General features: G+C 36.5%; 1 protein-coding gene across 2 annotated transcripts in view; it reads left to right on the top strand.

Annotated features, from left to right (window-relative positions):
• Positions 1–5,235: 5,235 nt before the first annotated feature.
• Positions 5,236–20,566, top strand: part of LOC150076020 (uncharacterized) — a 42,083-nt gene continuing 26,752 nt past the window's right edge. For both annotated transcript variants that reach the window (XM_090387533.1, XM_090387534.1), the window contains exons 1-4: positions 5,236–5,354; positions 8,745–8,958; positions 14,312–14,383; positions 18,338–18,398. In XM_090387533.1, the coding sequence (XP_090243659.1) occupies positions 8,746–8,958; positions 14,312–14,383; positions 18,338–18,398 (346 nt within the window). In that variant the 5' untranslated portion in view covers positions 5,236–5,354; position 8,745. The remainder of the gene's footprint in view (positions 5,355–8,744; positions 8,959–14,311; positions 14,384–18,337; positions 18,399–20,566) is intronic.

Consider the following 20,566-nt stretch of genomic DNA (forward strand, 5'->3'; position numbering starts at 1 on the left):
CTCGAATTGAATCAAAACCCAGAAATCAATGAAACATTTTACATTTAGCGACAAAAATAAACTGAGAAGCCGTATGACAAAGGAAGATAAATCCTAGCTCCATCTGCTGTCATTCTACTGCTATTGATTATAAGAAAATCTTCTGGTGTTACTTGTGTATAATACCCTCTTATCACAACTTCAGGCACTTCTGTTCAGGAATCTGTGACACTAACTTGATCTGTTCAATATTGTTCACTTTTGAAACTTCTTAGCAATAGCAGAAGACTGTAAGCAATAGGAACCACACACCTTTAATGTCCACGAGAGTTACAGTATTACTCATTACATAAGTTCTGATTTTCTTCTTATTCATTTATTCGTTATTAAGGTCCTTTGGTTTTCATAAACTAGACTTTTTCCCAGCTGTAATGTTTGCAGGAAACAACAACATATATTTTGTTGTAGAGTGAAATCGAGAATTGGGATGAAAGAATAGACTACAATGCAGATGAAGAGAAAGAAAGAATAGACTACAATGCAGTACAGATGAAGGAGTAGTGCAAGTTAGTTGGAAATGTCTACAACTCATACAGAATAAAATTAGTAAAAAGTAACGTGGCATTAGTGTTTTATTTTAGGAATTAAAGTTTCCTATATAATGTGAACTTGCTTCAAGAATTATTTTGGAATAGGATCGAACATCATTTAGAATGATTTCGTTAATTCATGAAATTAAAACGTTGGCATTCCTCAAAAATTATGTGAACAATATTATGTCCTTGTTAGAAGAAAAACGGAATCATTTTTGTAAAATTGGAAATTATTAGCTTCAAGGTAGAGAATAACAAACATATATAAAGCTCAAAGGTGATGTTTCCATTTTGATTACAATATTCTCAGATTTATGAATGTGTGTTAAAGAAATTTATTTTTTTGAGTGAAACATTAAACATCTAAAAGATTTCCTATACTTTTAGATACGTCAGAAGGCGTTAAAGAATGACGAAAATCGCTTATTTAATTTTGGAAGGTCTGGGAGTTATCAAGAATTGTCAAATGTGGCTGATTATGAAGAGCACAGGTCATCTCGAAGAACTCAATCTATGATACACGAAAGACACATTAAAGGAAGAGTAAACCCTTGTGCCACAATACAGGTGAGCTGGATATTTTTCTTAATGAAGATAACGATAAAAAAAAAAAATCCTTCTAAAAATAATATCCACACAGCAACTGTATTTGGCAACATCTTAATTATCTGATGGAAGTGGTGTGTGGACTCAATGAAGAATAACGATGAATCAATTAAACATGTGCCATAAAAACCCTTTAATTTTATTCAAAGAATTGAAGGTTTACTTGAAGTCGAAAAAACAACAGTGCAACTACCTTTTCGTTTCCATTTTAATTCAGATATTTGTAGAAGTGCATAATTCTAATCCTTTAATTCTATTCTAGGGGGTTCATACAAATACACGTCCTTCCAGAATATTAGAGAAAGTAGCTTATGACACTAAGGTCCGCCTTTAGCTGTGATGACTGCGAAATTTCTCTGTGGAATAGAACCCATAACACAGACAAATGATATGCCCAATTCCTTTCCTTTCCCACAGCGAACTTTACATATATCAAATTTCTCGGTTTCTCAGAACTAAGTCGTAGTTCAAAATGACCTTACAGATTCTCAATGTGATTCATATCCGGCGATTTGTGCGGTCTTACGGGCCAGAACTCTACACATCATTCGTGAACAATTCGCACCTTGTGGGGTGCGGCATTTTCGTCTTGAAATGGTCCATCGCCGTCCAGATACATTAGCCTTAAGGGATGAATCTGGTTGCACAAGATTGTTCAGATACGGCCTCCAGCATAACGATAGGACGTATTATATCACAAAAACAGTCCTCACACGAGAAGACCATCATCAGCGTTGCAGAGGGTGGACTTCATTGGGGATCTATTGCTTCATGCGCAAGGCTGGTTTTTGCCAGTGCACGAAAGCGCATTTTCTGTGGAGATCTTAAGGCTGTGGGATGTTGGGGGAACAATGCAATTACTATAAGGAGTACAGTTTTTTAGCTTTTAATATTTATATACACCAGGGTCATAGATACCTAAATCCAATATTGTTCATGCGGAGTCCTCCACGGCAGTGTGTGTTAAATAATGCGAACCGTGATTTAACGCTTTACAAATTTGTTTTCAGAGTTCTACCTACCATTGCCACCATTAGTTTTAGCCATAGAATGCAAGGAAGCCGCACACTTTTGTTGCACTGGCCAAAGAAAACAAAAGTAGATAAGAAAATACAAATTATCCGCTTACCTTCTCATTTAGGTAACTATTCCATTGACCTTTGAATTTCTTCAAATTGTCAGCCTCAACTACCTGCGGAAGGAACTTGTTCCAGTAATCAACGACTCGGTGGCTAAAAGAAAACTTCATACAATCTAGTCTAAACATCTTCCCCTATAATTTGAATTTATAGCCCCTAGTTCCCATTCCCGACATCATTGCAGACGGTTTCATCTTCTGATTACAGACGAAAGGCTAGCGTTTTATCATACAGCAGCGTAGATATTATCTTATACTCCACGTTTGTTATCTTCCCTTCGTTATGGGATCCTTCCTTTTGGTGTTGAAGGTGTGGGTGATTGTCTATAATGTTGCCTTCTGATTTCTGTGGACATGGCAGGTTAGACATCTCTGGTTCCGTACGTAGTGTACCTTCTTCCATCTGGATTTGTTTTTCTCGTTGCTGATTTTATCTCACAGCAACACTGAATGGAATACTCTAATACTATTTGCGCGAGTACATGTGGTTAACTTCAATGCTGTCCATAATGATGCATTCAACGCATAAACACGTAAGATCATTGCGAATATTGGAAAACTGAATTTTCTGGATAAAGACGAGATTTTTAATTTAATTTACCTGAAGTAACTTACACGCCAAACTTTTTTCTGTTTCTTTTTTATAAAGGCATTATTTTTTTCAAAACAACTAAGGCTATGAGGCATTATTATATGAAGAATAATCTCGGGTGTTTGCGAAATAAAAAAAAAAAAAAAAAAAACTACAATCCTTGCCCAGGGCCGATTAACTTGTCCACAGGGCAGTGCATATTATATAGTAGTATGATCGGGGAGGAGAGTAGGGGGGACAAAAAAGAAGAAAAAAGGAGAGCGTTACATACAATAATTAATTATGTTGTAAAAAGGCCCAAGGCTCCAAGCTCGTGATGATGTGCCTCTCTGCCAGAGTGAAAATAAAAATGTTCTAGGCCCTCATATATTCTGCACAAATAGTGCAGCTTATATGAGAAACTAGAAGCTTGAAAATCTTTTAAGAAAGTTTGTGAACATTTTTTGGGCAACAAGAGAGTAGAAAAACTTAATATTCTTATGGAGAATCTTATTAAAAAAAATAATAAATTTTCTGTTTATACTCTGGAACGACCACTCGGTCAGAGGAGTTATTGATTTCCGGGAGTGGGCGCGCGGGGGAACTTAGTTGAGCCTTTACACTACCCAACGCTCCATTTAGGTAGTCTGGGGGTTTTGTACACATATTTTAGAGACCCTAAAAATAAAGTCATTGAGAGAGCCATCCGTGCCAATAGTAATTGCCTTGATCCGTCACATAGGAAGATGGTGTATTGACAAATTAAATGAATTCTTCGCCACGAGCTGTCACGGTGTTATACTACAAAAAAACCACCTAGCAACAAAGGAGAACCATACTGTTATTTATTTATTTACAATGAGTGCTATAATCCAGACAGCCATTTCAGCGTTTATTGACCTTCATCCGCAAGCAGACAGCCCAGTGATGTTAATTTTGGTTACACACCTACCTAGAGAGCGTCATTATCTTTGCAAAAAGTAATATTTCATTTGAACAATCTTTATGCATAACAGAAAAAAATTAATTAATTAAATACGAAATATTACAGTTTATAAAGTTAAATCCAATTTTTTTTTATTAAAAAAAAGCTTATATTCTTTCATTCTATTGTGAATAATGATATGCAGGTTTATTTTATTTTCTTAATTTTAATTAATAGTCACGAAACGAAAATTTATTCAAATTTAACCTAATCTTGGTTTTTTTTCTTGTTCTCAGTTGGCTGTTATATAATTGACTTTTTTTTTTGTTCTCAGTTGGCTGTTATATAATTGTTATATAATTGTACTGTATTTGTAATTCATATATAATTATATATGAATTACAAATACATATATAATTATATATGAATTACAAATACATATATAATTATATATATGTATTTGTAATTATATATGTATATATAATTATATATATAATTATACATATATATTATATATGAATTACAGTACGGTATATAATTTGTAATTATATATATCATATATCATATATAATTATTTATATAATTATATATGAATTACAAATATATATAAAAAAACATGAGAGAACCGATTATAATCAATTCTCTCATTTTTAACACAAACATTGATAGGAGCAGTATAGTCTTTGTTGCTTTTTCGCCATAAATTTTTAACAACATAAACTTCTGTTCTGATACAGGCATTTTTCGAAATGAGACTCATTAGACCGCGAATCTCGATTTGTTTATTATAAAAATAATAATAATAATAATAAAAAATATATATATATATATATTTTTTTTTTTTTTTAATCAAAAAGTCTCGTAGGAAGTAACATCGCCATTTTCAATAACAATTTAACAATCATAAAAGTTTTTAAAAAAGAAGAATTTCAAAAGCAATTTTTAATTAATAATCTAATTAAATTTAATAATTACTCTATTTTTTGTTATAGGAAAGCGAAATCCTTCCGATGGACTTTTTTTTTTTTTTTTTTAAAGTATTATTATTTTGTGTGCTCTTTATAAAGTTATTATTTTAAGAAAAACCTAAGTTTTAAAAGGAACGAAAGTGTTAGTATTTTAATTATGAACACTCCTTTGACGTGGCACTACAGAAACTGAAATTTCAGCAATGCAACGAGACTTGATTAGTAATTAAGACGACTGGCAACTTTTTCCTTCTTTCTTTCCTTTTTTTTTTCTTCTTTTTTTTTTTTTTTTGTAGAAATGACAACTGATACTGAAGTCAACTGACAGCGTCGACCCAGTTACATCAGAATGGCGCCATCTTATTTTTCGCTTTCTTTATTGCGCGTTTTGTACCGTGTAAAGAATTTTCTACTTTAGAAAACTGTGGTGCTCTGCATTTATTAATCTAGTCTTATTTAAATCTCTGGAAACCCAATTAGCTTTGTTTTATTTTTAGGATGAGGAAATAACATCTGAACTCAACAGGAAGCCTTTACTAGCTACTTTGGCAAGACGGCTTGCTCTGAAAGGAAGGTTAGTTATTTCCATGTGTTTGTTGCTGTTAGCTTGTAAAGTGGAACACTTTTCATAATTTCATGAAATTTCCTCTGTGTGTGTTACTTCATGCTTTCGATATTCCCCCACCTCCCTTTCCTCATGCATTAAAATTTCAAATAAATAATATCTCTTGATAAACAGAACGCACAAAGGTAGTCACGACTCACGAGGATAGTAAATTGTGAACAAAAAAGGTTGATTCGATTGAGGTCGCTGCTACAAGCTTCAGTCGAACTAGGGTTCAAACGAGAACCCAAGGAACGTTATAAATACATTAAAAATGAATCCGTACATTCCATATTAGTGCACTCTTTGCCATAACAAGATTCTGTCAGATGTGTAGAGGTCTGGGAATGGTGCATTAGAAAAAACCGTTAATTTTAAATTTTAGAATCCCATTATTTGGGCCCTCGTAGGTAGCACATTTGGTATAATCCATCTTCTCTCCACAGCTGGTGGAAAAGACCTCAGTTCGAATCCAGTCAATCATGCAAGGAATTTTTTATGGGCCTTTTACACAACATGGCTGAGGTAATTGGTCTCAAGGAGGGCAGCATGGTTTTTTCCCCCATTCGTCCAGCAATCAGAAAATCTACCAGAGAAAACATGCAATTTAAAGACATATTATATGCGGTGCAATATGGCCTAAATTGTTGATGAGCCTAAAACCCTATAACTCAACAAGAAATACATTAGTTGAAGTGAGGTGGATGAAATATCAAAACGCATAACTAGATTTACTGGTCTTAAATTAATCTACATACATGTATTTCCACTGAATGTGCAATGACTTACCTGCTAGATATGGAATCCTTGGACAGTTTTCTTTTCATGGGAAGTTACTAAACTGGTTGACATCAAAATAATAATAAAATCTCTTTATTGCATTGCAGTAATAAGTCCTTCACTGCCAATTGCCATGGGTTTTACATCAAAAACTGAAATAAGGTTAGAGGGCTTACAGCAAAATCCTGAGTCTCTAGGCTTCTACTGTGATTTGTAAAAAAATTACAAAAATTACAGAGATGAATTATTACTACAAAGAATAAAGTGAGATAAAATTATACGAAATTTAGAAAAAAGGTGACAGCAGATGACACTTTCCAAGTGGACTTCCAGTGATATCACAGTGGCATAAAATTTCTGTCCTACAATATTATGCTTGCAATGACATTTTTTTCTGTACTTTTTGTTACATATAATTGATAGAGATCTGTATCCAGGTCCTGGACAGTCTGAAGCATGCGAGTGAGAATGAAGCGGTCGGCTACATGTAGCCTATTACAGCTGCTATGAAGAGAGGAATTCTTATAGGCTTTTTTCACAATGTGGGTGAATGGGAGAGGGCTGCATGGTTTATCTCTTTAAACATATACTTACGCCTCATAGCCTTAGTTGCTCTAGTGCTTAATACACACTCACTATTCCGTCATTTGACGACGATTACACTTAATAACCTCTCCAGACGCAGAACACTTCGCTCCACCATCTTACATGAAATTTCTGTCGCATTTGCGTTTGTTCACGAATGTTTACCAGACGTTTTTCCATTCGTCAAAGACTCGGATGACATTAATCTTTGAGCATGAACAAAAGCAGTTGACTTCTCCAATGTAGAATCGGTTCAAAGCGGTGCGATTATCATACTTCTTTGAGGTATGAGAATCGGTGCGTTTTGTATTATCACACCTAGAGCCGTGCAAATGGGAGATACAAAGGATTCGCCGCACCAGGGCCCCATCAAAGTCTCAACATAAATAAACGAGGCCCTTTTGCATCCGGGCCCCAAGTACAGGTATGTCTCCGTGAGATGCTGTTCGTTCCCCATTTCTAGTGAACTGATTTGATTAGTCAAGCGACTTTACAAGTGCTTTCCTGTATACCAGGAGTTCCCAAACTTTTTCAATCGTGAACTTTTTCCCAAACTTTTCCAAGCGTTTGCAAAGTTTTTTTTTTCGCAGCCCACCTTATACATTAATGTATTTTCAATAATTATACTCGTAGGTTCAGGAAGTAATTACACTACCATTAGGACATTTAACATACCAGTAATAATGCAATTAGGTATTCACTAACATCAGTAAATATAAATAAAAGATAGGTAATTCATTTCTTTGTTTATTATCAAAAGTTTACATAAAATTAACATATTTTTAAGTCTGTTTTTGGGCAAACAAATATTTATTTAATGAGTATTTTTAGTATAACTGGGTATTTAGTATTTCATTACGTTTTCATTTCTTCAGGAAATTTTCTTTCCTTTTCATTTCTTCAGGAAATTTTCTTTCCTTTTCATTTCTTCAGGAAATTTTCTTTCCGCGGACCACACTTTGGGAAACCCTGTGTATACGATACACAGCATACACATATTTTTGTATAGATTGTTGCATATAGTCCAAACTTCCATCAACTAATAAAGTGGGCAGGCATTTTATATAATAAATACAATAATTCGCTGGTAAGAATTTGTTCATCCTCAGAAAGTTTAAATGTTAATAAACTTTAGGTTGTCAGGTTATTTGTGTCCACCATTTTAATGCCAACCGCATTCAATGCATTTGTGCTTTTACGTAATAGGTAGCAAAACTCGGCTGTGAAATTTAAAGACCAAAGTGAGTTGTTACGTCATTGATTTCAGAAATAATTGCAAATAATGAGATAGTTGGTCCAGAAATTACCGAGTGAGGTCATAAGTATGATCAACGTTGGTAGTTGCGTAACCTTGGTTTCAGCTTGAAGCCATCAGGATTAGCCATGAACCTGAATAACTTCCCTTGACGAGATACTTTCTTTAGTGGCGTCGGTTCTGTAAGATGTCCATTTTGATGACCATTTAGAAGTGGTCCTTAATGGTATCTTAACACATCGGTACCCAGGTCTGCCACCTGGTTCGCCCGCCCAGAAAACCACACAAAACAAACCGTTGGAACAGCTCTATTGGAGCAACGAGTCGTTTAGGTCAGATGCGATGCGTGTTGGGAGAATGTACAGCGAACATTTATTCCACAATGAAATCTGAAGAAGGATCAGGACAGCAGCAACATGCCTTCTTAAGCTGTGCAGCCAATGACTGTTTTAAAGGAGAAGTGAAGCAAATTATCATCTACCAGTGCACAAATTGGTCAGAAGCATTCGCAGAAGAGTCACGGTTACATTAACACCAAAGGGAGCCATACATTTTTTAGGAAGAAGAGACATTATTAATTTCCAAAATAAACATAATAGAGTTTTCTTGAAAATTACTGGTGTATACTTAAATACTTCCAAAAGTGTATATGAAATTTTGGGAGCGAGTGTTACATCACAGAAAAATTTCTACCAATTTCTATTGTATTTTTCTTATTTGTTTATTTATTTCTGATTTAGTATGGACTTGGACAACTTGAGTCCAGAAGAGGAAGAAGAGACAATAACAGAATTAGACGATTTGATTTGCCGTCTAGAAGATACTGCCATAATGTTGCGATTTCAATTAAATGCTGCCCGTGAAAAATTGAAACCCAAAAAGCCAGTAGAAACAGCTGATCCGGGCCTTCCATTTTTATTAAAATACCAGGTTGTCTTTGTAATCCTTAGTCAGGTAGAGAACTTATTACTCTCCTTTTTAGAATTATTTTTACTTTTAATTAATTTTATTTTATATGTTTTGCTGTGGTTCAAATAAAGACATTTTATTACTGAAATTACTTTAGAAAATTGGATTTCTTTTGATTCATTGACTCCAGTCATGTGTAATCATGTGTAATAATGACTTGAGATAATGAGAGCCTTAACCACCTAATATAATAATTCAAGTCATTGAATAAAGCCTTACTCACCTAACCGTCTTTGCTCCGGTATCAATGGCATATATGCAAGGGGCTCCAGTCACAACCAAATAATCATATGAGTACATCATCTCAGGCTTTAAAATCGAAGGACATAATTTGGTAGGAATTTGATTCTACTGATATATCTTGTTTAAATAGAAAATCGTAGAGCATTCAGGTTGTTCAACTGTATTTAAATATCAGTCTCTTTATCAAAATATGAAAATCCATTAAACAGCTGGAAAAAAAAAAAAAAAAACTTTAGTTTCAAAGGGAGAGAATTTTCTCGAAAAAAGTACGAGGCTTAATAAGTTAACAAATGACAAAGTGTCTATAACGATGTTTCTCAATTCAGATCTAAATAAAATATTTAATAAAATCTAAATAAAAATAAATTCTTATAGTATTCTTTATTGCTTGTGTTCTTAAAGTTTTATAGTGTTTTTTTTTTTATTTAGTTCTAGTCTCTCGCCGTTCTGTATAATAAAAACAGTGTTTTTTTTTTTTTTTATTTCTCCATGCATTAATAGAATCAATACAATGAAGAAATAAAATTCAAGCGTTGGAATTTTTTTTGTGTTTTATTAATAATAAAAAAACTAATAAAATAAACGAGTAATCAACTTCACGAGCTGAAAACGTGACCATGTTTCTTGATATGAATACTGTATTAAAAAACAAACAACTAAAATGTGCAATCAATAGATGGAATACGCAAAGGATGATCCGTGCAGGAGAGGGGGGAAATGAGGGACAGGAGGTTATAGGGTTGTTGTAGGGTTTTAGGCGGATCAGAAACTTATACCATATTATTATTATTAGCTACATGGTGCAAGGAAGCTTGAGGCTTATGCTACGCCAGCCAAAAAAAAAAAAAAAAAAATTCACGAGTTACCCTGAGAGAGAGAGAGAGAGAGAGTCAAAAGCAGAAGGGAATCACCAAGAAAGAGAAGAATGATGATATCTAGATCAGAACCCTGGGTGTGCCAAGCCCATACTCACCAGATGTGAGCCCCTGGGGTTAATGCACCATATAATACGTTTACAAATGCGAGAGTGCTGTGGTCGATTTGCTATACGAAAAAAAACTCGAATTTTCGGGATAAAAGCCATACTACCCTTGCCTGAGACTGACTAACTCAGCCACGTTGTGAAAAAGATCCATAAAAATTCCTCGCGTCATTGACGGGATTCGATCTCAGGTCTTTTCCACCTAGTGTGGAGAGGACAGCGATCCTACCAACCGTGCTACCACGAGCAGGAGGAGAGGCAATCGGAAATTATGCACCATTCCCCTTTGCAATAATATTATATTAAAAGATTTTGTAAAGATATTTTCGGATGTTTTATTTTACTTATCCCCCCCCCCAAAAAAAAAAAACAAACTTGAAAGCTGTATCCGCCATTGGAAAATCTGACTGGATCCCTCAAGAGCTTGACAAATAGTATGCCTAGCCTGAGCACAAGGCTTAAGGAACGGTCCATAGCTGAGAGAAATATATAGAGCAGGAGCTCGAAAACTTTGTAAATACCGCAACCTAAAATGATAAATGAATTTGTGCGACCTTCCCCGCCCTGAATAGAGCTAACGATTTCTTTTGTAAAATCGTTTGTGTTTGTACAAAAATGAATATATACCACTTACTTTTAATAATTAAATTTTAATCTATATATCAAATAAAACAATGATGAAAGTTTACACTTCGTAAAACAAAAACCTTTTCACTGGAAATAAACAAAACAAACAAAGTTAAATTAAACACCTGAGGCAAAATTTAAAAAAAAAGTCGTGATCGCCTTCCCTCTAAGTTCTTCGTGACCCACAGATCGAAAACCCCTTATATATTCAGGTTAGTAGTAGATGACTGGAGCAATCGACTGAAACGGTAACCTAATTCAGTTGTTAGCCGAAATAATCGAAAAATTATTCGATAGGTTTCAATTGGTTTGTGGAATCGATAGAACGAACTAAGAAATTATGCTTTAATCAGCTATTCATTCGATTCAGAAACAACCAAATAATTCTAAAACTTCGTTCAATAATGCTCATTACATGTTGTGCAGAGTGATTCAATAGTACATCTATTATTTTCCTAATGCCTAGACGGACACACGTAACAAGCTCTTTCTTTTTCTTTCCAATAATTCAATTTCATTTACCGTTGTTGTTGTTTCCCGGAGCATCCATAATAATTTTCCCGGAGGCCATAATAATTTCATTTACATAAATGACTTATAATTTTTCTAGGGTAGGTTGTTGGCTATTAAATATCTTCGACATTCCGTGACTGGAATCAGTGATTCACTTAAGTTCTTCACTCACTGGCCACTGTTACTAGGCTGAATGGTAACTTACTTCGAAGTAACTCGAATTATGTTTCTCTAATTCTATGACTGAGTCACATGAGCCAAAAGGCTCGTTTTGCTCATCACTACTAGAAACCTCTCCCTGCACAATGCCACCTACTAAGAACAATAATAACGCAAGAGAATAGAAAGTAATGAGGAACCAGTTTGATTTTGCTGTCCTTAATTGCTAAAAATGCATCCGAAGAAATAAATTCGTGTTATCAAGATACTTAGGGAACAAATAGGTCCTTTCCCTCATGCTCGAGTTATATTTTACTTTTGTGATGATTATGTTCTTATTTTAATTTTAGTACTTTTTTTTTTTTTTTTTTCTGTGGTGATGTGATTCCTAAGAAAATTTATATATTTGGAAATCGACGAACGTGATTCTTGGCTTCAGCAGACAGAAGCAACTATACATACAACACTGTTGTACTTCATTATTGAATGAGCAAGCACATACAGCAATGAAAATACAGTACTATGCATTTATTGGGGAGCGCACGAGAGTAAAGGATGGGAAGGCTAAGACTCTTTAGCCTTCACACACTCTCCAGACTTGACATCCCCCGACTATTTCCGATGAGAGAGAAAGGAGGTATCTTAAGGAAAGACTAAAGAGTGTAACTTAACAATCTTAAAGACCTTGAAAAGATGACACACACCAGCCATTGCTAGTACTCTGTTACTTGGGCAACACTGAGTCAAGTTTTTGCAAAATTATTAATATTAGCATTAGTAATGGCAAAATGATGCAAGGAAGCAAGCTTATACAGCATCAGAAAAAAATCTACATCCATCCTTTCTAACCCTTCGTCTAATGGTTATTTAAATTTATGTCTAAAGGTTATCTCTTTCGTTGCTTCTTTTAATATAATTGGATAGATTCCATCCACCCCAGGTGCCTTATTTACTTTAAGCTCCAACAATTTCTCTCCACTTTCTTCTCAGTTATTATAAATATCATTTAGCTCCTAGTTAAAATTAGGTATACTTCTGGTATCCCTCAATCCCCAAAAACAATGAATGAGTTGTGAGTGACCAACATTTGATTGGCACTGTTATTCACAAATGTGGAGATAACTAATGTCATGTGTATATGATATTCGCTATTACTGTCAGTAGATATTGCAGCAGATACAGGGTTGTAAGAAAGGCCTAGCCCTCGTGGGTACCACAGTTGGTAGAATCGCCGTCCTCCCCCACACAGGGTGGAAAAGACATGAGTTCAAGTCCCGTCGACGATGTGGGAAATTTTTATGGGCCTTTTTCAAACGTGGCTGAGTTAGTCGGTCTCAGACGAGAGTAGCATGGTTTCTTCTCCCGGAAACTCGGGTTCAGGGCCGACGGAACACGGTAAGCCTGATGAGCAGGTCATAGGAGGCACCAACGTCTGGGGCAACCGAAATTCAAAATTTTTATTATAACAATATATTTAATAAAAGTATCTCAGTTAAAGTCAGTAAATAACGACTTTAATCTCAATATAGAAACATAAACGCTTATTGAATTATGTTTCTATATTGATGAATACTTTTTAAAACACACTTTATATTTTCAGCTGGGGAAATCTTATTTTGTTCATTAAGCACTATTAATTAAAAATAATTATGTTCAAATTACATTCTACTACCACATTTTCAGCCTTGTAAGTAAACGTCTCACGCGCCCAATGGTAAGGACACTTATTCGTAAGTTATGCAAACCTCAGTTCGAATACCACCAAAATTACTTTTATGAAAAAATCGTGTGGCGCTGTTCACTACAAAATTTAAAGGATCATGAGAGACAAAATCGGTTCAAACTTCCCCCAAACAAGTGGCGGTGGTGGCAACAATTAAAATTGGTTTAAATGGCCAGTACCTATACTACAAAAAAAAAAAAAAAAAAAAAATTAAAATTATTATATTAAGGCCGTAATCTCTTATATATACTATGACTGTAAATTGGGTGTGTTCTCTGGTCGATTTGCCTGTTTTGCTGGACGAAAAAACTCCAGTTTATTGGGTAAAAACCTTGCTATCTACGCCTGAGACCGACTAAATCAGCCACGGAGTGAAAAAAAACCCATTAAAGTTCCTCGCGTCATCGACGCGATTCGAACCCGGGCCTTTTCCACCTTGTGTGGGGAGGAAGGTGACGATACCACTGTGTTACCCCGCAGATAGTACCTATACTACAATATTAAAGCACATAAAGTGAGAAATAATGTATTTTCATTTCTGTTTATTCAAAATTGTAGTATTCATTACAACCTTCGAGGGCGCCAAATACACTCCTGCATAGGGACGCAAAATACATTTCTGCATAGGGGTGCAAAAAACCCTAGCGCCAGCCCTGCTCTGATTTTTTGTCCAGCAAACAGGAAATTGACCAAACCACACACAATTTTTACAGACAGTGTACACGGAAAAACATGTATGACCTTAGTCGCCGATGCTCCTAAAACCCTAGCAACAGCGAAAGGCCTATACGAGACACATCTAACTGCAATGAGAAGGAAAAATATCTGCATTAATTATCCACAATGTTTTACAATTCGCTCTCTAACTCTAATATAGTAAAGAATACAAACTCACATCGCATTGAATAATTACCAGAACCAACTATTTTAAGACCTTAAATACTAACAAAAACGCATGTTTGATCAATTATTATTTGATTCTAAATTGATTTTTGTGTATTTTTATATTATTTTAATATTAAAGTAATTAGTATTGTTTTTGATTAACTCAAATGGGGTTATTTTTAAAAGTAATTGAAGTTATTTATTAGATAGTGACACTTGTGACCTTGACTATCTTTGATCACTTTGGAGCAGAAGACGAAAAGGGATATGTCGCTCTGGTGAGTACACAGCTTCTAATATTTAATAGTATTTCGATGATTTGAAGGTTAAACACATCAATAATAATAGTTATACAGTACAATATTATTAATATAATTAATATTATTTAGGCTAGTTTTATTCTTTCCTAAGCTTGAAGCTCGTCATGAGCTTTTATAAATTCATACATGAACAACTTTTATAAATTCACTTTAATCTAGACAATTTCAGATTTTTTTGCCACGTAGAAAACATTACAAATTTTTGATTACAGTACACGCAGTATATTACGATCAACATTAGTTGTAATTAGATCTTACTAATAGTATTTCTGGAAATCTTTATGCAGTTTTAGGAATAAACAGGGGCGCATTTATAAATTTGCAAACCTGGATAAAATATTCATTCAGGACCCTTTTGGAGTGGAGAGGGTGGGGGTGTTCTCTGTAGAAAAAAAAAATTCAAATAATGCCGCTTGAAATATATGTTTTTCCAATTAAAAAGTGTAATGTATTAGCATTGGCTCGGGGAATTCTTAAAAGAAATTATAGCATGACTGTAGTAATAGTAATAGTAGTAGTAGTAGTAGTAGTACTGGCATGTGATGCAAGAAAGCAAGTGTATGAGCTTATTCAGCATCAGCCAAAAAAAAAAAAAAAAAAAAAAATCACACCATTCCCTCCAAATGTCTGTCCAGTTCCTCCTTAACTTTATTTAACCTATTAACTTCCACAACGAAATTTGTTTCAGCAATCAACCACCCGCTGGCTAAAGGCAAATTTCCGCACATCTATTCTACATCTGTCTTTTCTTAATTTGAATTTATGCCCCCTTAGGTTCGTAATCTGAACAAGTGGAAGGATCTCATCAGAATTCAGCGTGCTCAACCCATTCAAGGCCTTATACACCTCAATCAGATCACCGCGCAGGTGCCTAGTCTCCACCCACTACAATTTGCAGAACTTAAGCCTCTCTTGGTAAGAGGATCCCTTCATGGCCCTCACCAATCTTGTTGCCCTTCTCTGTACATGGTCAAGCAAATCTACATCCTTCCTAAAATGAGCCCTCCAGACCTGTACGCAGTACTCAAGGCGTGGCCTGACCATTGCCTTATACAGAGGGACAATCACCTACTTTTCCCTGCTAGCAAAATTCCTATATATCATTGACAAAACCCCATGACCTGTCCTGGCAGTCTGTCTGCATTGCTCAGAAAACTTCATATCTGACTGCACAATTACTCCCAGGTCTTTTTCATTTTCTACCGCCTTAAAGTACCACACAGTTGGTACGTTTCTCTGAAGTTACTTCTACCCATATGCAGTACTTTGCATTTGTCATTTGTAGCCTGAGGCGACTACGGTATATGTACCTAATTTAATATAATTAAATCTAATTAAATTAGGTACATATACCTAGATAATCTAATTAATACAACAGATATTGAAACGGCAGTTGTCACGAACGCTATCAAATTACGAGACCAACAAAATATTTATTCAGGTTTAAATTACAAATAAAAGGTAAAACACAATGAAAGGGCGTTACTCGGTTACGCTAAAATACATTAGACTTACTATTATTTATGGACACTTGTCCACCGCCTTCGGATAAGCCATGGTCACATGATAGTATCTCTTGGCCCAGACGCATAATACAAGGTGTATTAATTAAAACGCACCGGATCTACCTTGCTTATTTTTAGCTTTAAGCTATTTGTCGTCTAGACAAGTTTCATCATACTTAGGCTGGAATTTTTAAATTTGATGTTACAATTGGACTAAGTATTTATTTTAGAGTTTATTATTCTAAAATAAAATTTTGCCTAACCAAACTATTTTTTCTGAATGTGAAAGTTATTCCCTTTCCTCGGTTTAGTCTAAAAACACCCTAGGTGTACTTCTGAAAAGAGCGCAAAAATTTTACTGAAGAATAAAGAAATAAGAACACAACGGTCGCAGCGAGCGGGGACGCAGCAGAAACTGAGACCATGTTGCTCCGCGTATATTGTCTGTAAACTGCATGTGTTCTGAGGTCAAGTTTCTGTTTGCCGACGAAAAACTCGAGTTTCCGGGAGAAAAAACCATGCCTGAGACCAACTAAATCAGCCACGTGAAAAAGACCCATAAAAATTCCTCCCCTCATCAACGGGATTCGAACTCGGGTCTTTTCCACCTGATGTGGGGAACGGCGATTCTACAAACTGTACTACCCACGAGGACATCAACAACAGTGAAATAGGCATAACATAGAAGATACTCAAAACTCCATGTTTTGATTCTGGACACGTGTTTGGTGTGGATATCTTCATGGCCAAAGACGTCCTTACTGATATATTTGAGAAAAACTTAGAATAATATGACCTGAGAAGAGGAGAATTTGAAAGTGTTACTGACCATCACTTCATAATCCAGATCTAACTCAGCTATAAACTGAACTCTTGAACTCTCCCCAGGATATGGAAAATAAATCTATAAAGAGAGGTTTGTCATAGTGTGATAGTACAACCGCTTAAAAGAATTCGTATATAGAAATACACTAACTGGTGGATGACCATGGTGTAGTACACCATCAAAAAATGAACTTATATGAAATACAGGTGTTATATTAGAAATGTAGATCAACAGTTTGATTTAATGTTTCCTAAAGCTTACATCAGTGCATATTGTAATTAATACTTAAACCGATGAGCCAAAACGTTATGACTAGCGAGTCGTTATGCAAATTTAATAAACTGCAGGTGAACTACGGCGCGTGCTCGAGTCGGGACACGGTACAAAAAACACCTGATACTCAGCTCCGTTAATCAGTGTTACCCTTGTTCTTCCGATGGGAAAGGCAGCGGACTTAAGCGAGTTGACAAAGGCCAAATTGTAATGACCAGACGACTGGGTCAGAGCATATTGGAAACGGCACGGCTGGTGGGATGCTCACGGTCAGCCGTGATTGGTACCTACCGAAAGTTGTTCAATGAGGTAAAACTCACGAGCCGCCGGCGAGGTGTTGGACGACCACGGCTCATCGATACCCGAGGTGAGCAAAGGCTCTCCCGGATGGTACATGGCAACAGAAGGGCGACTGTGGCAGAACTCGCCGGTAATTGAAATGCTGGTGAGGAGCAATGTGTCACAACACGTAGTATATCGAAACCTGCTGAAAATGGGGCTGCATAGCCGCAGGCCGTTCCAAGTGCCCATGCTAACCACCGTTCACCGGCGACAGCGCCTACAATGGGCACGTGAGCATCGAAACTGTACCCTGAGTGATTGGAAGAAGGTCGTCTGTTCTGATGAATCATGTTTCCTGTTTCACCATGTGGACGGCCGGGTACGTGTGCGTCGTTTACCTGGGGAAGTGATGGTGCCTGGATGCACCGTGGGACGGAAACAAGCCGGTGGCGGCAGTGTCATGCTTTGGCGATGTTCTGCTGGGATACCCTGGGTACAGTCATCCATGTGCTGGGCACTCTGACGTCTACCACCTACCTAAACATTGTTGCTGACCAGATACACCCTTTCATGGTAACCGTCTTCCTCTCTGGCAGTGCTGTCTTTCAGCAGGATAATGTGCCATGCCACACCACCCGGATTTATCGAGACTGGTTCGCGGTACATGAGGAAGACTTCTAGGTATTGCCCTGCCCTCCAAATTCCCCAGATATCAATCCCATCGAGCATTTGTGGTTGGTGTTGGAACAGAAACTGCGATCTGCGGCGTCTCAACCGCGGACCTTACAGGGATAAAGGATCTGCTGGTTACATGTTGGTACCAGATACTACAAAACACATTTAGAAATCTTGTAACTCCCATGCCTTGCCGGGTACGAGCTGTTTTGGCTGCACGTGGAGGACCAACATCATATTAGGTAGGTGGTCATAATGTTTTGGCTCATCGGTGTATATTAATGTAATTCATATTGTAATTACTGGTAAAAATATCGAGCCAAAATGTATAATTAAATTTGTTTGTTTCAGGCAGACACCATCATGTCAGTGCTACAAGTGACAAATACATTGGTAGTAGTTATGGCTACAAGTAAGAATTCCCTTTCCTGTTTTATTGCTAAATAGTTCTAATTTTATTGTTAATCCGTCGCTAACATTACGAGAATGATCAATGAAATGAAAATGAAATATTGATTATCTAAATGTCAGTTACCCTTTCGCCATGGTTTACATTTAGAGATTGGTACTAATGCTTCTATTGAACAATAGGACGCGTTGGCTGTCCTGTGTGCTCTGGGAGGAATGAGCAGCAGAAGACAACATGGTGTTCACAGAGGCGAGAGCGGGTCCAAGCTAATTCGATGAAGCATGATTCAATTTTTTTGGAGTAGAGGTTATCTCCACCAGTAATTGGTCGACGAATGGAAAAGGTGTGCAAGGACAACTGTATGTTACGCCCGTGAGTGTACAATAGGCAAATCGTTACCATGATACAAAAAAAAAAAAAAAAAAGAAGAAAAAAAAAAAAAAACCTGGAGTATGACGCTCCCCAGGACAAACTCACACAGTTATCAACAAAGACTCTTTTCATTGGCAAGCAAACGTTGCCACGGCGGATCGATGTGTATGACAGAGGATATTATCATAATATTACAAGAATAAAGGGCTATCAGTGATGGGTCTGTTCACACCATTATCCATGGCAGATCGCAGCCAAGGAAAGTCTGCGTGAAATCGTTTGTGAAGTGCCTGAATGATGAACAGAAACGTTTGATAATGGGATTCTGTGGACACTGTTTCATCCATAATCAGTGGATGGTGCAGACCAGTGGCGGATTTCCCCACAGGCGCACGAGGCGCGCGCCTGGGGCCTCTTAAATAGAGGGGACCTCAAATCTCAGGTCTAAAAAAAAAATAAAATTGTTTCATTTTTAATTTTTACCCTCATCATTATTACCGTTACTGAATAAAACTATAATTTAATATGAGAAGTTAGTAAACTCTTATGCGAATATCCCTAATTATTATATGAAATATCTATGCGAACTAAGTGAATCTGAAGTAGAATACGTATTATCATTAATGCTTACTTGTGCCATTTTTTCATTTAAACATTAGTTAAAATATGTATGAAAGAATTGCGCAACCAAAATTAAAACCGCAACACCAAATCTAGAGCGCGTGCTATAGTAAAAACGTGCGCGTACAATGTACACTGTAGTGGTATTTAGAGGGGGGGAGACTCAAAATTTAATTGCGCCTGGGCCTCTCAAGTGCTAAATCCACCACTGGTGCAGACATCTTGGTGCAGAGAGGGCAAGCGCCGCTGCTGCATGTAGTGGAAAAGTCAGCTATCACTCAGGCCAAAGGAATTCAAAGCTTTCGAAAACACTAGGGATTGTTATTTTTGGAAGGGTACTACTCGGGCTGTTCTTTCACCTGCGCTGATTGCTGCTGTGCTGTTTAATGTGCAGCAGTGAAACAGTCACCTCAAAAAAAAATTACTAACGAATCCTCTAGGTTGATGTGGGATATGCAATCCAGAATAGGAGACCTGGATTTTAAATAACTGTCATTTTGTAACACGAAAATGTGCTTCGGGTAAGTGGGATGAATGAAATTAGGTCATTTAAGGCATGAGACACCAGTAAATTGATGCGGTCAAAGTTGGCTTGCATATCTTGTGCAGTGGAAATCCTGAGTTTGCCATAATCAAAATCTCTGTACCTCCCAAGTTTTGGGAGGTATACGGAGTTTCAGAGGTATTAAGTAGTGAAGACAGGAAATTGGGGATGACGAGTTCCAATATGGTATTTATAATGTATTTAGGAAAGAGAGAGAGGATAAATATTGCCAAATTTTGTGGAATCGCGTGGATTCCGCGAAATCCTCTATCTTGATTCCATACTCTGACTGTCATATCAGGGCCACCCAAGAATTCATTTATATTGGCCTGGTGTATTATGTTATTAAATTGCATGTGTTCCCTGATCGATTTACCTGTTTTGCTGGAGTCAAAACCAAGTTTCCGTGGGGGCAGAACTCCCTACTTATGCCGGAGAACGACTAATCGAGCAACAGAGTAGCTGAATTAGTCGTTATTAGTTAAGGCGTCCTGTCTCCATGGAAACTTGGTTTTGATTTCAGCAAAACAAGTAAATAAAAATTCCTCACGACGTTGACGGGATTCAAACCAATGTCTTTTCCACCTGGTGTGTGGCAGGACGTTGATTATAATCACTGTGCTACGTGCAAACA

This window comes from Mastigoproctus giganteus, chromosome 13 (assembly GCF_048544385.1).
Source record: "Mastigoproctus giganteus isolate SK-2022 chromosome 13, ASM4854438v1, whole genome shotgun sequence".
Classification (NCBI taxonomy): Eukaryota; Metazoa; Arthropoda; class Arachnida; order Uropygi; family Thelyphonidae; genus Mastigoproctus; species Mastigoproctus giganteus.